Source organism: Acyrthosiphon pisum, chromosome X (assembly GCF_005508785.2).
Source record: "Acyrthosiphon pisum isolate AL4f chromosome X, pea_aphid_22Mar2018_4r6ur, whole genome shotgun sequence".
Classification (NCBI taxonomy): domain Eukaryota; kingdom Metazoa; phylum Arthropoda; class Insecta; order Hemiptera; family Aphididae; genus Acyrthosiphon; species Acyrthosiphon pisum.
Window position 1 is genome coordinate 104,711,965 of NC_042493.1, and position 21,097 is coordinate 104,733,061.

The 21,097-nt window shown below is 29.5% G+C and overlaps 1 protein-coding gene across 2 annotated transcripts; it reads right to left on the reverse strand.

The window, feature by feature from the left end:
* Positions 1-4,059: 4,059 nt before the first annotated feature.
* Positions 4,060-11,997, reverse strand: LOC100169607. Of its 2 annotated transcripts, XM_001943880.5 has the most exons (8): positions 11,546-11,994; positions 8,804-9,055; positions 7,875-8,719; positions 7,451-7,549; positions 6,302-6,417; positions 5,630-6,026; positions 4,734-4,915; positions 4,060-4,639 (listed from the first exon to the last, which is right to left on the reverse strand). In XM_001943880.5, the coding sequence occupies exons 1-8, from the start codon at positions 11,604-11,606 to the stop codon at positions 4,447-4,449; spliced, it is 2,145 nt and encodes a 714-aa protein (XP_001943915.2). In that variant the 5' UTR covers positions 11,607-11,994; the 3' UTR covers positions 4,060-4,446. The 2 variants fall into 2 exon arrangements, with proteins under 2 accessions (XP_001943915.2, XP_008186000.1); XM_008187778.3 differs by lacking the exon at positions 7,451-7,549 and having other exon boundaries at positions 11,546-11,997.
* Positions 11,998-21,097: the final 9,100 nt, after the last annotated feature.

A 21,097-nucleotide genomic window follows, 5' to 3' on the forward strand; every position in this document is an offset into this window, starting at 1 on the left:
ACTAATTTTTAGGATGACACAACATCTCCGCTCAGAATCATTTATCGTATGCAATGATTTATCATCGAATTAAAAAATAACACATCCATTACAATGACATGTACGACAACTACTGTACAGCAGAGCACTAGAGCAGTACCAACTTGTCCACATTTTATTATGTTTAAAATCTTTATTCAACAATTAATTAATTCTGGTAAGACGTATACGAATTTATGTCTAGCTTATACTAGAAAATGTATTTATATTGAGTTAATATTTTCTTTATCAAGTAATAATAATTCTGGCTTTAGCTCGTTAGCCCCACTCCGCCCCCTTCCGTACAACACAGCTGTGGAGACTATAAGTATAAATATTTTATTAAGATAATGTTGTGGGGAGGAAAAGAATGTTATTCGCAGTTAAGACCTAATTAAAAATGTATATAAATGTACTGCATACTGCAGTAGGTTACCCATACGAAAATTTAAACCTAGAACAACGCTTGCTTGGCTGACAAACAGTCTCCGCTCAAAATCGTTTTTCGTATACAATGATATTACCCTCAAATTTAACACTTTCCATTAAAGTTACCCACATGTAACCTTCTGTAAAGCAGAGCGATATCTACTAACCCACTTTTCTATTTATATTTTATTTATAGTTTATTTTTCATTTTCAAAAATATTTGTAATTACCAATATTATTGTGTTTGCACTTTTCATTAGGCATTTACTTACAATTTTATAATAATATATTAATAAGGTTAACGTTTGTACCTACTTACGCAATGACGCTTATTTGATTTTGTTTCATATTAATCATTTCTTCACTATAACTTATTAGTTATTTCCCTTTCGTCCGATTTGGCTTTAGGTGCAAAATATGAAATAAAAATGTACATAAAACCTATTTAGCCTCCCATTTTTTTTAAAAGAAAAAGTAAATGTATGGAAAATTAAATGTCTATTTGTACCTATATTTAATAACATCTGCAATGGACCTAATTCGAAAACAGAACGAATTTGGCAATAATATTTTGTTTCATATTTTTTTGAGTTTTAATTTAAATTTATTTTGTTTGGTTTTATATCGATCATAGGTTTCCAAATTTGATTCATTTATATTATAATATTATACTTAAATAAATATGGTTTATTAATGTCTATTAGGAAAACCAGTTTTTTTTAGGGCTAAATAACTTAAGCCAGGAAACATTTACAATATTATGATAACTAGGGCCCGGATTTTTATGCAAACATTTTTGTTAAATATGCACATATATATGCACTCAAAAATTCAAAAATATGCAAATAATATGCAAAAAAACTATTGTTTCAGAAATCAAAATTTTAAAAAAATTAAAAAATATAGTATTAAGTGAAAAAGAAATACAATTTAAATATAATTTTTTAAAATGTGCATAAAGCATAAAAATGTGTATTAATTAATAATTATTGAATGAGTACCGACATGATGTAACAAAATGTGCTTTTAAATTATCAAATTGAAAACTTCTACGATTGTCGCGTAGTATCACCTTGTATTTCGAAAAACTTCTTTCACGTCTGCTGACACTATAGGTGCGTATTTGAAACAAGAAATATCTTCTGGTGACAACTCTGCAAGGTCTTCATCATCGTTTCTTATTTCTCCCCTTATAATTTCAGAAATTTTTTTTATTTGTGATAATCCGGGATTTTTGATAATACTTCCGATAGTTTAACTTTAGCAAATTCAATACCTCATCCTCCTTCACTCAATTTATTTTCTACATTTTGAACCAATTCTAGACAAAATAAAATATTTTGTTTTATTCGGTCGAATTATATTTGTCAGGAACGTCGGCGATCGGGCAAAATCGGTATGTATATTAAACTTTGAGTAAAATTTAAAATATTTTATTAAGTATTTATTAAATATGCACATTTTATGTAATTACCCCGAAATATGCAATTATTATGCATTTTGATGCAAATATGCAAAAATATGCAAAAAAAAAAATAAGTTACCATTGATAACCTATTTAAACTAAAAACACCAAATATCCTAATTCAGTTAACAGGCAAGAATAATGGATATATTATTAGGCGACAGTACGATAGTACAAGTTAACCTACCAAAATAAATTTTAATATTTATATGATACGTTATTATGTTACTTGAGACAACTTGTTAAAACAAAACTTCTATTTCAAATATAATATGAGACATTTAAATATTATTTTTTTATCATTTTATTCATAAGATACAGGAACACATAATATTTACAATTTTAAATATTATATTGTCTATTAAGAGGATGTCACAAGTTGATTTTGTTGTCTTCATCTTAAAAATGTACAACATGACAAATTATAAGTTCACAAAAACCCATTTTACTCGGTAATTTATAAAATAATTATAAAATTTATAAAATTTAAAGGTAAGATCTAGGGCACCTCAGAGGCTTTAATTGATATTTTCATAAAGAAGCAAGTTATGACCATTTTTAAACTGTACATTTTTGTATATCTTTAAATGATCATAATTTACTTAAAAATAATAATTTCAATAAAATCCTTCGAGATGCCCTAGATAATATTCTTACCTTTTAAATTTTTATAAGAGGTAAATTCACTCTAATTTTAGTATAACAGAGTTTAATGTGTTATTGTGAACGTACAATTTGCCATGTTTGTAAGACAGAGACAACAAATGTCCGTGTGAAATCTTCTTAACATAAAATCAAATCTTTTTTTTGAGGTTTAGCTCATCTGGTGTTATTAAGAGTGATCGGTAATATGCCAAGAAGGCCAATACATTTAGCCTGTTTTAATAATAATATTCATACCTCAATAACAAATAGGAAAAATAACAACTTTCTTGAGTAATAAGAACTTTCTAAACTTCTAATACATTGAAATATGTACATTTAAATTGTAAGTATGTACCTCATCATTCAACATGCCATATTTTTATTTGGTGAGAAATACAAATGTAATATTTTTTTTGGACTCATTTCTATGTATGTTATAACAGCTTAAATATATTACTATTTGAGACTTGTAATAGTGAAAATAAACTAGGTAGGTGCCTATGTTACACTCTAAAGTAGTAATAGATAACTGTTGACTAGGTTCAAAAAATACGTGTATAAAACGAGTATAATGCCTAATAAAGTAAAACTACTAGGTATTAGTATTTAGTATATTATACCGAAGCTGCAATAAAATCAGTTCCAGTATTACTATCACAGTAATTTACAAGACATTAACCACAAACAAAAGGCTAAAATCGAAATGTAGAAGCCACTGACTGCCTTTTGACTAAGATATTTTACATCTTATCTCATCAGCGGCTATAACGTCCTAACAATAATGAACATAGATAGATTATTGAACACATATTATTATTCAAAAAATAAATATGTATAATATATTATAAAAAGAATTAAAATATGATTAAACTCCGTTCCATGAGAGAGTGCAACCGCCACGCGCATCGAAATGAATTAGTTCCAATGTCGCGAGGCCAAATTTCCTCCACCATGTGGCGTCCGCACTCTGTATACAGCGGCTCAAGTAACGCACCACAAATATTAACCACGACTAACCATTATAATAGATTATATCAGTATAGGAGTTATTTTTATGAAATAAGTATAATTTATTTTGATAATTCATGAAATGATCTCTAGATTGAATTATGTTCCAGAAAATTAACTTTACGCCTGATGCTTGATATAATATTATATTAGGTATGTATATGATGATGATCTGTAAATAAGCCCAGATTTTTCTTTTTTTTTTTTAAATCCAAATAAAACAATAATTAAAATAAGTCCCAATTTCTTTTTATTGGTCAATACAATAGTTAAATATAATCAAAATATAATATAGTAAAATATAATCAATGAATTATTTCATAAGTGTTTAATGTTCAATATAATATTTAAAACTAAAATACAAATAAATGAAAAGATGAGAAATAATGGAAAATTACAAAGATCCAAAATGAACAGAACATTTAATAAATAAAATAATTGTAATAGTGAATTGTGCAAATAAAATTATTTTTGTTTGTACATATTATTATGTATATACTATATTCAATGTAAACATATTATTTATAGGAAAAAATCACCGTAAAAGAATCTCCTAAATGATTGAAATAATCTCAATTGTATAGGAATTCAGTAAATAATAAAAATAACAATAGAGAAAAGGTATTAAATTTAAGAGGAAATGGGCACCGACGACCAGTGTATATGTCATATATTACCTATGCTGTGGTAGTTGTTCTGTAGATATAGAGCAGGGGGGATGGTCAGGTACTTCAGCTCTGGTAGTTAGTAGGCATCAGTGTGCTGTCGGTGTCTACTAACCAATGGTGACTGTGGGAGCTGGAAGTGGCACCACCACTGCTACTGCTGCCGACCACCGGCTTCAGCCAGTCGGGTCGGCTTTTGCCGTGACCGGCCCATCCTTAGCTGATGCGTTGTCTCTTTGACGGCACACCAGCATATTGATATAACTGCTGTAATTCATCGTCTGACTTGGACACCAATGTCCTTAACTGCAAAAACACTTTCACAATGTCTTGCAGCATGGCCATTGGTGTGTCTTCAGGATACAGCGACCTGAGGCGTCCGTTATCTTGCAATACAGCCAACTGTTCACTGTTAAATAAACAACAAATAAAATTTACTAACTCTTTTGATCACTGTTAGATGAGTAGTTGGAGATTAAAAGGAGGAAAAACAAGACACTTACGAATTGCCACTGAATAGTGTTGTTTTTAAGTATTTGATCAAAATATGAGCGCATCTCTCAATAGTGCACGAAGGTAACATCATCTGGACTAGGTCATCTAAGGTTACCATCAAATCTGAATATATGTATGGTTTGGCATTTATGCAGTGGATTGTTTGCCCTTGAAGTGTCGTTTTTTGGATCTGTGTTAAAATATTTTATATATATTATTTATTTATTACCTAAATACAAACAGACGCAAGATTAAACACATATAATAATTTAAAAAAAAAAAAAATATGTAGTATTCTATAGAGCGAAGAAGTTTGTTTCTTTGTGTAAATACCTCTCTGAATTTAATTTAAAAACATACAGGGCTATTATTTATTGCATTATCGCTATATATTATTTATAATTAAAAAATATATTCCAATAATACTAAGTTAAAAATACTTGTTCAAAGAATAACTTTATTACTAAGGGCAAAATATATTGTATACATATTTGGTTTACAGAAAACCTATACATATTGATATCATCAGCCAAGAGAAACTAATGTCTATTACTACGGATAGTTACATTTAAATACAAAACATTTATGTAAAATGTGGTCCATAAAATTATAATATTTTAAATTTAAAGTTTAACTTTATATATTAATATGTTTATTAATGTTTATTTAATAAATATTATAAACTTATCTATGCTATACAATACAAAATTGGCTGAAGTTTGACACAACCCTAGGTACACATGCTATTTTAGTAAATAAATATAAAACAGATTCACAGAATGTAACATTGTTCAATGTACAGAGGTATCAATATTTTATACTATATAAAGGTTTGAAAAATAATATTGTTTTATTCTAGGCCCCAATAACTTCAGCCAATCTTAAAATATTAAAAATAATTAACCTTGTATGCAGCACTAGTTGATGAGCCCTGTAGAAATATACGTTCAGGTATTCTTGTCAATTCCCATCCAACATTAGGGCGGACAGAAGTCTCTGGTTCAGGTGAAGGAGTGGGGCTTGACGGTGGAGTTGATAAATCAATTATTTCAGTAGTCATGATGGGCCCAACATTTTTCAAGGCATTGCGCTGTTGAGTATTGGTGAAACGACCATACACAAGTTGACCACTGTATGACTGTTGAGTTTGAGGAGTAGTAATTATCTGTTGTTGTTGCTGCAACTGTTGTTGGGCTTGGCTATTATTAATAGCACGTTGACTATATACTTGTCGAATTTGATTTGAGTATGACATCACATTGCTATTGGTCATTGGATTGTATATAGTTGTCATATATTGGCTAATAGGTACAAATTTTAAGGATGAGACAGTATTACTAAACCCTATTCAAAATAAGAAAGGTATCGGGCTGTGACCGGTTTTTGTCTGACGGCAGTTATATGCTTCTCCCACCAAGTCAAACACCTGGTTTGGCACTTGTAACGAACACTGGCCCATGCAAGACAGCCACCCGGTACCTTTCTTATTCTCAATAGAGCACATATAAGCAAAAGTAATTTTTCTGTTTTTATATATTTACAAATTTGATTGTTTGTTTTATTTGATTATACTCACCCAATTACTGGTGTCGTACTGCTTGCATGAGATAGAGGCGGTGGTAGTACATGCCCCATGCCATTTAGTGAAATGTTGCTTTGAGACATTGTTGAACCCCGTGAATCCATTGAAAACTAAATGTAAAAACCGTTAATTTACCAAAATATATAAACAAGGTAATTTTTTTAAGCTCTCTAACCCCCAATTTTCCTGTCAATAGTGCTTTTATTAAAATTTTAATTTATAGCATTTTAAAATAATCTGACCATATTTTCAAATTCCTAATATTTTATGTACTACCTACTTAAGAAGTTTCCTATGTTGATAAGAACTTAATTTTTTTAAATTTGACCCCCCCCCCTTCACTAAAAATTATTTAGCAGATGATTTTCTTGATAAGTTTTTTGTATCTAAAACAAGAATTCTAGTGAGTAGTTTCTAAGTTATTAAATTGTTTTTACAAAAATATTAACTATAATATGATGTAATATTAAATGAAATATTTGTTACACTTTGACTATTTTTACAAATTATTTATATTGATAGATTTGATTTATATTAGTAATTACTAGCATTTTCAAATAAGCCCCTTTTCCCCATATCTACTTAACCCATTGTTAGCTGCAGACAAATTATTTACTCTAAATTATATAAATCAAAAACTGCTCGTTCACGTTTTGATTTGTGTAGATCAAAATTCTCTATTTGAAAATTATAAGTTTGTTTTGTCACGGAATCATCATTAAGTGGTCCAAAAATGTCAAGAATCCAAAAATATGGTGTTCAAGTGTATTTGAAAATTCCAAAAATCAGAATTTGAATATATGCATAGTTTAATCATAAAATAGGGCGAGCATGCCTTAAAAGAAACCTTATAAGCCCACGATATAATATAAATAGTTTCAAAAATAATACAAAACACCATTGAATCTACTTTTGGAACTATTATCACACATAAAGTAAAAGCTACAGCCAATACTTGTTAAATTTTAAAATAACATAAAAAAAATATTCAATAAAATTAAAACCACTGTTGAATTGTTTGTATTAAATAAATATATAAAGAGACTATTTGTTGCAAATGGTAACAACATTATAAAATCAAAAGTAGTTTACATTGTGAGCTTTAAAAAACAGACAATTAGTTGAAAGTTTTAAAATAAGTACCGCATTATAGCAGTGGGCAGCCATATTTTGATTTCCAGTCACCATAGAGTAGGCACGAGTTGTTGATGTTGGTTGGGCACTCATGCTATATGAATTAACCTACAAAAACATTATTTATTTTTTGAGAATCTTGGATTACATTTTATAGAAAAAAAAATTAATTGATTGAAATAAATGCCTGACACTAATGCTACTTGCTAGTATAATTAAAAGAAACAAATAAAAGCAAAATTGTATGTAAAAAACTGAAGCCTTTATAGACCATTTTTCCCATTATTTTATTTATAGATTCATTATATATTGATATTTAATAGTTAATAGTAAAAAATAATTATAAGTATACAATAAATTACATTTGAATACATTGTGAAAAACACAAGCAATAATTTTTCTAAAGAACCAAAAATAAATAATAAGTACATACCATTTGATTTGGTGGCCATCCGTTTTGATAAGTATTCATAACCACTGGCGTACTCTGCGGTATAACTGGTGTTGGTAAAGTGTGAGAAATAGTATTTTTAGGAGGTACTACTTCAGGGGGTGCTCTGATCCAGGCACCGGATGGACTGACATGAGTAGACTTCTGATTAGTTAGGAGATATGTATCAACCACCTTAGCTGGCCAATATTCCTCAAAATTTGTATCTGGTGGAAAATATTTCTTAATATCATCAAGACGGGCCACTTTGCAAGAGTCACTAGCAAACAACTCATTTCTGATACCCTGAACTTTACAACAGAACTTGAGATAGGACAAGTTCCAACTTTCTAATTTTATAGCTCGATTTACGAGATTTTCTGTTTCTCCTTCAAAGTAGAATAGTGGAACATATTTTTGGCCGTCTTTAATACAATATGGTACAACGGACTCAGAGTTAATACGTATGAAACCGCATACTTCGTTGTGATCTGGAGTAATATTACACAGTAATTTTTTATAACATACTTCTATGAATGTATAAAATTCATGAACATCTTCTAAAGGGGCAATAAAATCTTTCCCTGCCAAGAATATTTCTTTTCCATACACACAATTAGCATGGTTATAGTTGATGTCATTTAATAGCTTTGCCTCTGAATCAGTGATAAAATTACAATTTACTGATGTGCATGATTTATAAATATCTGAATGTAAATGATGTAAATAATTGCTAAGTAGGTGAGTTTCAGCCATCCGTGTGGATACAAACTTTGAATACTCACCATTAATTAAGCGTATGATGTAAGGTACATGGAATCCTGCGATTAATTTCCAAGAAAATCTAACTATATTGCACAAAAGATCATAAAATATTAATCGTCTTCATAAGAAATTTCAAAACATGAATTAGGTAATTTCTAATTACTTACATTTTCTACTTTCTATATCTTCACAATGTTCAAGTAATTCTTCTTCATTATTTTTTTGTGTATTATTATTATTTGTGATTGCTGAAGTAATAATCAAAGATACTGTTCTATTGGCTTTGTTAATATAAACCTTAGCCGGAGAAGCACTCATTTGTCTTGCTGCGGCTAAAGCATTTTTTCTATAAATCTCTTTCAATTTAAGAGCCATCGCATTGATTTCAGCATCATCCTTTTCAGTTTTAACACATACATCTATAATTTAATTATAAAATTATGTTTTAATATACAGAGTGATCTATTTAAGTGGGTACACTAATTATATCGAAAATTATTAACTTTTTTTGAATTTTTTTTTTAAGCTGTTAGATATATGCTTTTCTAAGACTGTATACTATTTTAATTTTTATCACCTTATATTTATTGGTGGAACCAATATTAACTATTGATTTTCAAATGGTAACACATAATAAAACCATTTTTTTATTCACGCGTTAACTGTTTTATTTTTTTGTTGATTGGTTTGTGAGATACAGCTACTCAAATTATTGGTGGTTGAAGGAGGTGTTATAGTCGGTACCGCTACAAATATAATTTTATAGATACCTACATGTCACCACAAAGGAGATTACACTTCTCAAATTAAGACCAGACTGTTGAATTGTAATTTTCTATGTAGGATTGCAAAAAAATTAATTAAATTAACAATAAGTTTAGATGACATAATGTCAGGAAACTTTAAAAAAAAAAAAAATTATGAAACTTGATGGTAAGAACATAATCTGTGTTTGTATGATGGTTTTTTACAGTTATTCAGTTTTTAATGAGTTTTGAGCATTTTCAATTTATGTTATATTATTTATGCATAATGTTTTTTAATTATAGTCAATTAAGATTACACAGTTTTACTGAAATATCAAAAATATTATAAAATATATAAATGTACCTATCCTACTTATCCTTTTAATACGAGTTTTAATAGTACTCCATCATCACCAATAAGAGGTTATCCTCAGTGGTGAGATGGGCCATTTTACTATGTTATATTATATTATGTATTTACTAAAATTTCTTGGCCAATAAATATTATTATTATTATATTAAATGCTTCTGTGGATTAAATATTGGAAAAGTACTAAAATTGATTATGGATATAATATTTACAAATAATGACAAAGTATACTTGCCAGGCATAAATTAAAAAGAACCTGTAAGTCATCATTTCTTTTTAATAGTTATATTATAAGTGAATTAATTATTTTATTGAAATCTTATGTACTAAAATTATTAAATACCTATTTAATTATCTATATTGTTCTGGATATTGTTATAGGTAGATGCTATTCTCAAAAATGTTAAAATGTCAGTCTCTTCTGCAAACAAAGCAGGATCAAGGTGGCTCAAATTTGCAAAAAACTATAAAAATTGTCTAGTTCTATCGTAAATTTGTTCATATTTGTGTGTGTTTAGAGCTTTTAAGCCCCTAAGTCTAGTTATAACTTTTATTATTCTCGTCTATTAATTAATGTAACAACATTCAAGCCTTGGTTATTATAATTTAATATTGGATTGATCCTATCTTTATGTTCTAAAAAGGCGTTGTTCTTTCAAAACGGTTTGATTTTATATGCATCATTTAGCATTAAATTTACCGTAAAGTTTAATCACACAAGTTTTTGAAATCAATGTTGTCATTTTACAGTAGGCAGGTACATATTTAGAAATGGTAGGTATGCCTAATATTTAGTTGATTCGAACAATACATGAAAGTAGGTACATTATTATTTAATATTTAAATTAAAAATAGGTAGGTATGTATTACCTAGTAAAAAATACAGGTACCTAACCTCATATTGTATACATTATAAATAATTGTATGCTGTAGGCATAACATAATTTATACAATAATTTGGTATAAATATTTAAGTACCTACCTAGCTATAGCCTATTTATCTACTGTCTCTATGATCTATATTTATATTATAACGAGACATAATACGAGTCTTATAACAGAGAAGTTTCTTTACGTGTTATAGATTGATTGTTTATTTTATTAAATTTTAAATACCTACACACCAATAATCAGTGTTAAGGTTGAACGTAGTTTTTCATCCTACAAGTATGTACATTCATACAAATTGTAACTATAATTTTACAGAATCAAACATGAAACACACTTTGGTGTAGGTACCTACATTACTTATGTTTTTTTAAAATAATATAAAAACCTAGGAATTAAAATATCAATTACTTGGGTGTTTGCAGTGTATAATTCACAATGAATGTACCTAGGTACCTATAGCTAATTAGAAAGTAAATGTAGGTATTCTTAGTTTATTGTAAGTACCTACCTAGGTAGGTACTTTTAAGTTTACACCTCGGTTTACACGTTTTTAATCTGTGAGCTAAGTAGGTATAGGTGGGTACTTAATTTAAAATACTCATGACACGGCTAATTATTCAGTGACAAAAAATGAATATTAAATTGTTAGATTGCATAAATAATATTATATATATACTACATATTATTATGTAGGTGCCTACGCTACCTATACACTTCAAAATTACGAAATACCTTCGGTACAATGAATATTGTATTATTATTCGAAATTTTAATATACACAATATTTCGAGTGCGCGTTCGCATACGTAGTTGACGGTTACCAACCTACCTACTATAAGTGCGCACAAGTCCGGTCTTTAGAGTTAAGTAAAATCGTTTGGTTTATAAAATATCATGATTACCTTGATGGTTTGACGTGACTTTTCCGAAGTTTGAAGCCATCTTCGAAGCGTCCGACGCCATTCGCCGGTCTCTTGTGTCGTCTATGCAAGTCTAGACGATCGGTCGGAACGGCGGGCGGGGAGTGAGAAAAACACGTTGGTCGTCAAAACCGTTACAAAGTCGCGCGGGCCGCCGAAGTGGCTTTCGAACAACAGACTGAACGGCCGAGCGTCAACGGTCACAATGTTTTAACAATCAAAAATGTCGAGTCGACAATTACTGTTGTTCGACGAACGGCGTAACACGGCGGTGAACAGCAATTTCGGCGTCTGCGGCGGACAAAGCGCGAGCCAGGGAACAATGATGACCGCGGAGCGACGCGATTCGGCAAATGTGGCGGAGACGCAGACAAAGAAATCGTTTTCGTCATGCGCGTAGACGAGAATAGTGATAATAATGACGGGCGTCGGGTGACCAGCTACATATTATTACATATTATTATTAATTTTCTGAACTTTTGAAAACAGCGCTCCCGTCGACTGACGCGTGCAACTACGAGTTGGCGCGCGCCGCGAAACAACCTCTCTGTGCTCGGTAGCCATCATAGACGATCGGCGGCGGTCGACACCGTCGTTGTATCATGCACGTCTGTGCATGCGCGACGCGAACCGTGTTTTCGTCCAAGTTCGCGCCTTGTGTTTTTGCCGCGGCCCGGAAGGGAACAATGAAAGGGCGGGTGGCGGGGAACAGTGCCGCTGTCGTTGCTGGGTAAGCTTTCCCGGTGAGCGGGAGGGAGGGGGATATTGCGAGACGCGCGTATTCAGCGGTACCAATATTGTTCAACGTAATATTATTGACTATAAAAAAAAAAAACCATGGCTTTAGAGGTAGTGAAGCCGCCGCTTCGGGTCGCGGTACACACCGGCCACTTTTCGTGTCGCGGACTAATGACTATCCCGGTCGGCGGACTGATTATTCTCTCGTTTGTTAGGATGTCGGTGCACTCGCGCTGTTTGTCAATAATATTGTTTTCTCTCTCTGGCCCACTCGTGACACACGGTCAAAATGCATTTTGGTCATAGACCTATATTAAACTCATGGACGGCGCTTCTAGAGGGAAATCAAAGGGAACGATACTATAGAGTGAGCGAGAAAAGAAACAAAGTTGTAAAATATTGTAATATACAATTCCTTATGCGGGCTCCTTCACTACTTCATGTTCCTTCTATCTCAGTAGTATTGTTATAAGATGGTCATTACTCCTGTTATTACTTATTACTTATTAGCAATAACGTCAGGACGGACTGCAGAGTGAAATACGCTGTCCATTAGTTTTAAGGTCTATGATTTAAGTACGCGGAATCATGTTTTTTTTTTAAGTTTTTCAGTTATCTCATAGTAAAATCGCCCGTTACAAAAATGTTACGACAATATTTTTGAGGGTTTCACGTCATATCAATTTTTCTAAGACATATGTATTGTCTCGAAACAATTTAAATGTCATTTAAATTTACAAGAAAATTGTAAGTCATAAAAAACTATTTTAGGCGAAAGCGATAAATATCTTTGTTGCGCTTGGGTCGGAGCAGAGCATTGAGCACCTATATTCATTATAATATTTTATTAATCAATGGGTCTAAGAGAGTTCGTACAAATACCGCGCTAACATCCTCTCAAAGGCCCCCTTGAACACGATTCTTAAACGTTTTGCGCAATGGATTTTGATACCGACCGAAATACGTTGTGCAACTCTCAAACCGTGGGGTGCCATACACGCTCAAAATGTTTGCGGGTTGCAGTTTTGCACGAACACGGACGTTTCGAAAACCGATGGCGTATGTGCATTGAGCTGTATAATATTATTATTTGTAGTTTGGGACGTCGTCTTGAATTTATATTCGGTAATCGGTACCATGTAGAAGCCGCTTATTAGGAACACGGATAATAAATTGATACAATCGCGTTATTGATTAAAACCGATCGTATACATTGTTATTGTAACATTGTAAATAAATAATTTGGATTAATCAGAAACATCAAACAACACGTCATGTCGGTTGTTCGAAACAATTAGGGCGACGAAATCCGATTATTCGGCGATAACCAATATTAATAACCAATAAAGTAGGTACCTACTGTGTAAAAATATAACGTATGTTATTAACGTATGTACATTATCTTATGTCATAACTATTTTATATAATTACACTGGTTTAATTTATTATTGTTATTATTTCGTTTAATTGATTACAGGAAACGGATTTTATTGCGGCACAAACGTGGTAAACGTACACTGATGCGACGAAATAGGTACGAACTGTTTTGTTCTTTTGTCGCATTTGTCGGATTCACGTAGGACGCGGCTCATTGTGCCAGTATGAACGTTGAAAACGATATCTATAGATACACAAATGTTATTATTATTTTATGACATAAAATTATTATATATTTTTTTTTCATAGTAGCTACTTAGAGGGGCGCATCGAGGGAGGGGTAAAAGGAGCAGTTGCTCCAGGCGGCAAGGGCGGCAAAAAAAAGTCGATAATGTCGTATAATAAAAATAAAATAATTAGTAGAATAAATATTAATTATTTTAGCTTACGAATGTATGATGTTAATTGTCGGAATATCTAAAATCGTAATGGAATCTAATATTAGAACTACTATTATGTACTTAATGTGAGAGACTGCTGCTTATGAACCTTGTTTTCGTAATACCTAGTACCCATAGGCGAAACTAGACACTTTTATTAGGGCAGGCCAAATGAAAAATATAAAAAAAACTACTATTAACAACTTTATATAGGTAGTAATTTTGTTTAATGTATATATATATATTATATAATGAATATTTCTTTACAATTTAATTATTTAATAATTAATATATTTATAATAATAAACGATTATGATGGTTTTTGGTCCACTCAGTAATGATCACTGTCGAAAATAATATTGAACAAGATCAATACCGAGTTAAGACACTGTGTCACACGGTCTTTGGTTAAAAGTCACAGGTTTGTGACTTTAAAAATACCTACCTATAAATATTAAATTCAACAATCAATAGATGACTGTTTTAAATAGCATTAAGTGATAGCTTGACTTGGACATTGAAGGTATTAAAGTACACGAAATAATGTAAGTTACTTACAATGAGTAATTTCAAAAATTATAAATGCACGGTCTTTTAAACAGTGATGCGAGTATGCGACTAACGAGTAACGGGAGTTAATAATAAATAAATTGTTTGGGGATGTACTAGTCACTAGTATATAATAATAATAATTCATATGGTATTATATTTTAAATAATAATTAAAATATTTTACTTATCCTCTATCTGTAAAAAAAAATATTCTAATTAATAATTACCTCTCCACAATTTTCTAATGTTAAACGTAAGAATCTTGTGAACGATCGCTGTCGCCGATCAATGATAAATATATGAATTTATAAACAAATAAATAATATGAAAATATTAAAGTACGTATAATCAACAATAATTTTCTACTGATATATCACCACGTAACAAACATTATACCGACTGGCGACTTGTTACGTAAAATTAACTATTACCTACTTGCTATAGTATAAAAAAAAACGTCAAATATCTAAACTAAACAATAAATTTTATAATTACGTTCATTGTGTGGTGTGTAAAATTTAATTAAGGAATGTTAACAATGTACGTTTACATGTATAAATAATATTTTACAATATTTGCCTAAATAATTATTAAAATATATAATATAGACAAATTTTTAGTCAGTACCCGAGTAGCAATTTGAATGTTCAATGTCGGTTCCCGAGAACTGTATATTTTAAACGGTGCATACTCAGTTTAGGAACCATGCTTAAGAACCATTACGGTTAATGATACGTTTTTTGAAACTTATTGCAACCGAATATTTTGTAAAAATAATTGTAGGTATGGTTCATTGTCGGTTTATCTGATAAATCTTTATAAGGATCAACTTTATCTAAAACTGTTACATGAGACGTTTGTGTGGTAAAAAGTCTAAAGTCTAAATTCAGTAAATAATCGTTGTGTGTGTGTGCGTAAACCATTAAATAAATTACTAAAATTTAGTAGCGTCCCCCCGGACTTTGGAGACTTAAATTAAAGGGGACGCATAATCTTACCGTAAATAAGAAGGGGGACTCCGTCCCTTTCCGTCCCCCCACTTTAACCACTGATAGTTCCTACTACCTAATAACTATCGTGTGATTAAATTAAGTATTAGGTATGAATAAAATATTTTTAGTTTCAGAACATGGTGCTTATTGGGGAGATAGCGGTGCAGGATTGCGCTTTTTACACTCTAATTACTGTTATTTTACCGGAGTAATGATTCTCAAGTATCCGGAAGTAAATAACTCAATCACAGCTTTTAAGTTCATTACCACAGTCAATGGATTAGTGAACTGTATAGCATACGTAATTACGTCTAATATAATTATGATAATATGAAAATAATTTATTTGAATTTTTATTGGAATCAATCTTTTTATTTTTTACCTATATAATTAGTTTTTTACTTATGTGTAAAAATTCTTAACAGTTCTTATAATAATTGTTCACTAGAATAAATCATAGTAGGTACCTACATATGTACCAATTTTGCATTACACTTACATTAATGGTTTCATATTAATTACTACATGTATTATGCATTGTATTGACATTTGACATTGTATTTGACAACCAATATTCGAACGATAAATTGTATAGTTATATAATTTCTTATAATAATTATAATATGCCTATGGTTCTGGATAAAATATATATGAAAGCTAAGATGATTTAAAAACGTTTGGAATTATTATTGATTTATCGATATCAAGCATAATTTGTTGAAATTACACTGCTATAGTAAAATAAAAAAGTGAGATAGTGTGTGAGCCCACCATTACACATTTGAAAACTAAAACTTCTTTCATAAGTAATTGGGCCCGTGCAGAAATTATAAGTGAGAAAAATCAATAAAATATGCAATTTACGATAGATATTTCACATTTTTGTTTATTAATGGGCAATATAAATAAATAAACAAACGTGTCGTTTCATATTTTTTCATGTCGTTTCATTTTTCGTTACGATCTTTTTTCCACCTACACCTCAAGAAAGAAGTTTTACATCAATAAATACTACATCTAATATTAAGTCACAAAGTATATATTTTATTAAAATAAACAACACAAAATTGGGACTACTGGAAGTATATTTTGATATAGTAAGCGTTAATAAGACGGAGACAACACATGCGCATCGTCTTAAAACAAATAAAATATATATATGGGCCACGGGACAAAATTCATCGGCCCGGCACTGCGTATTCGCATATTATACCGTGTCGTATAGCTCGTATGTTATCTATATGAAAGTTGATTGAGTTGTCAGGGCTCAGCTTATCTACGTCTCGAGCATTGATAGGTATAATATAACAATTACAAGTTACAACATAAAAAAGTGTTCATTGTTTAATTCTTATGTATATCTTTAACTTGGCAATATTAAAAAAAAGGTGGGCAAGTGGATGTCGCTCTGCTGTATAGTAGGTTACAAGTGGGTCACTGTATAATGGATGGTATTAAATTTTGAATATATGATAGAATATCATTGTATAAGAAAAACGATTCTGAGCGGAGACGGTATGTCAGTCAAGGTATAAGACATAATATTATATATGGTATTAAAAAAAAATTGACCTATAATAGGTACCTATATAAATTCCGAATTAATCATATCACAATATCCATTAGGTACTTATAACGCGTTATACATCAACAACAAACCGTAATACTATCATAGATATATAATAGTATACTTTAGAAGTTTCTAGTACCCACGAATAATATTATACAATCACAACAAAATAACTAAAATAGTTATTCCAAGTTTTTAATATGTAATTTCGTCTAAATTTGAACTTAAAATTACTATAAAAATAAACTGTGTAAATGTATTTTTTAGATTTTTTGTTAACATAATTAAATATTTACGTGGAATCTTGTTTTAAATTTTCAATCCTTAGATATAAAAGTTGAACATTTTATAAATTTTTAACTACAAAATAATTATTCAAATTAAAATTTGATACATTTTGTCAAAATTCAATATTTAAATGCTTATAAAAAAAAATGTTGTTTTTTTGATAAAGGAAGACAATATTATGAGGAATCTTGTATTACATTTTCAAATCTTAGATTTAAACAGAAAAATTTTTACGAATTCTTAACTCGAAATAATTTGCTAATATTCGTGATTTTTACATATTTTGTTAATTTTTGAACTTGAAATGCTAATAAAAAAAACTGTGACTAAGGATTTTTAATTTTTTTCAAATGTCATTGTAACAATATAGTAGGAACCTTGTATTAAATTTTCAAACTAACTGAAAAATTGATCTATAATAGGTATCAATAATAAATTCCAAATTAATCATATCACAATATCAATCAGGTAACGCGTTATACATCAACAACAAACCGTGGTACTATCAATGATATATAATAGTATACTTTAGAAGTTTCAAGTACCCACAAATAATATTATACAATCATTACAATCACAACAAAATAACTAAAATAGTTATTTCACGTTTTTTAATATGTAATTTCGTCTAAATTGGAAATTAAAATTACTATAAAAATAAACTGTGTTTATGTATTTCTTAGAATTTTTGGCAACATAATTAAATATTTACGTGGAATCTTGTTTTAAATTTTCAATCCTTAGATATAAAAGTTGAACATTTTATAAATTTTTAACTACAAAATAATTATTCAATTTTAGATTTGATAAATTTTGTCAACATTTTAACTTCAAATGCTTATAAAAAAAATTGTGCCTATGTATTTTTAATATTTTTCAACTGCTATTTAACAATGTATCATGAGCTTTGTATTAATTTTTTACACTTTTTGGCCCAATATATAACACTTTATTGATATTTATAGAAAAAAAAACTAAAAAAATTTAAAACCTACAATGTCGGTAAACAGCTCAAAAAGAGTCAAATTATTTTAAAAATGTTATAATTTTAATATAATTTTATATTAAAACTGTAGGTTCGACTATTATTTTGATTTTTACAACTTCAGGCTTTTATATGCAAATATTATTATTAGGTTCATTTTAATTTCTAATAAAAGATTAAATTGACAGAAATTATTAAAAATAAAAATTTACCTATAAGGACTTAGGACATAATAAATCAAAAATATATATAATACAAGTAGGTACAGTATAACATTTTTTTAACAACTATCGTAAACATTAAAAAATTTCTGATCAGGACTGTACCTATATTTCTTAAATGATTTATTATCCATTTAAATTTTATAATAATATTGTTGTTTACATTTTTTACCAGGTCTTTCTGATTTTGTGACCAATATGGGCCCCCACACGAGTTTTCTCAGTGGGGCCCAGTATTTCATATGTATATGAAAATTAAATAAAATAAAATAAATAAATAAATATTTTCTTAAAATATAGTTTAGGTAGTACAAAACTATTATTAATAAATGAAATAGTTTCTAACATTTTTTTTTGACCTTAAGATGATGTTACACCTACATGTGTTGACTCCGTCTTACAAATGTACAACATAGCAAAAAGTTTTTTGCGCTGGTAAGAACTAAAAACCACTCAGGCTGTGGTCTAAGCTAAGAAACCAAATGTTAAGATTTTACCACTGTAAAGAGGAGAACATTTGCTATACAATGTCTTTTATTTTTTGAAACTTTTGTTTAAAAATGGTTGCTATTGGTTATTCGTGCAGATCAGGTACAAAACATTCATCAAATCGAAGTTTTAAACATTACCTACCAAGGTGGATGAGTTGCACTTACTGCAGCGAGTTACACACTTACACCTAAAATACGTTAAATAATCATAATTTTTTTAAGAGTTGCCATTTTCCACAGGCAACAAAATGCGCGAGATTAGCTAGTATACTAGCTGTAATAGTATATATAAACTTCTTTAATACTTTTCCCAAATTTGTTCTGACAAATATCCAATAGACATAAGTTATTACCAAGGCTGGGCAAGTTAATGATTTTTTTTAACTCAGTTTCTTTAACTCTGCTGTAAGTGGGTCACTGTAATGGATGGTGTTAAATTTGAATTCAATGACATAATATCATTGTATAAGAAAAACGATTCTAAGCGAAAACGGTCGGTCAGCCTGTGAGATTAGTATATTATTAAGTATATTTGCAGGTATTATTGTGAATAAAGTAATTTATATATTTACCTATTTACGCGGAACCTTGTTTTAAATTTTCAATCCTTAGTTATAAAAGTTGAACATTTTATAAATTTTGAACTATAAAATATTATTTAAATTTTAAATTTGATAAATTTTGTCAAAATTGGAACATTAAATGCTTATAAAAAAAAATTGTGCCTATATATTTTTAATACTTTTCAACTGCTATTGTAACAATATATAGCAGCCTTGCATTGAATTTTCATGCTTTTTTACCCAACAATTAAAATTTTATTGATATTTATAGAAAAAAAAATTGAAAAAATTGAAAACTGACAATGTACGTAAACAGCTCAAAAAACCTAAAAATATTTTAAAAATTCTATGGTGTATATAAAATGAAAATATAAACATTCAGTAAAATGTCTATGTACCCACAGTTATTCGTTTTTGAATAACAATAAAATAACAAAACCGCTACATGAGAGATCATGTGAATATCCAATATTATAAAAATATGAATTTTAAACGCTCATAAAAATTTAATTTGATTTGATTGTATTATTTTTTTTTTTTTTTTGGTAAAGGTAGACAAACTTATAAGGAAATTTTTACTACATTTTCAAATATTAAATTTAAATAGAACATTTTTATGAATATCTAACGATTTTCTTTTTTGTTGTAATTAAAAAATAATGAATGTAGATACTTGAAAATTTCACTGAATATTTATATTAGCATTTTCTATATAAAATTTTGAAAATAATTTGATTTTTTTTGATCTGTTTACGGATATTGTAAGTTTTCAATTTTTTTAGTTTTTTTTTTCTATAAACATCAGTATAGTTTTATCTGTTGGGCCAAAAAGTGTAAAAAATTAATACAAGTCTCCTGATATATTATTACAATAGCAATTGACAAATATTAAAAATACATGGGCACAATTTTTTTTATAAGCATTTAAAGATCGAATTTTGACAAAATTTATCAAATTAAAAATTGAACAATTATTTTGTAGTTAAAAATTTATAAAATGTTCTTTTATATCTGAGGCTTGAAAATTTAAAGGCACGTGTTCATCAGCACGGCGAGGAGAGTGCAGAAGGGGTCTAAACGTCTCTAGTGGGCGTAGGTTAGCCTGTAATCTCCTGGCACAGTGTTTTCTAATTTTCTGAGTCACTTATATACTTCGGGGGTTTCAAACGACGGGAGTTGGACCGGATCCAAGGTGTGCAGCGGGAATATAGATGGATCACATGGCGATGGTTCCCATGACTTCCTGAAATGGTCCTCGGTGATTTCAACTGGGATCTCGCACAATTGGCTTTTTCCCGCTAGGATTAGTCGTATCGCC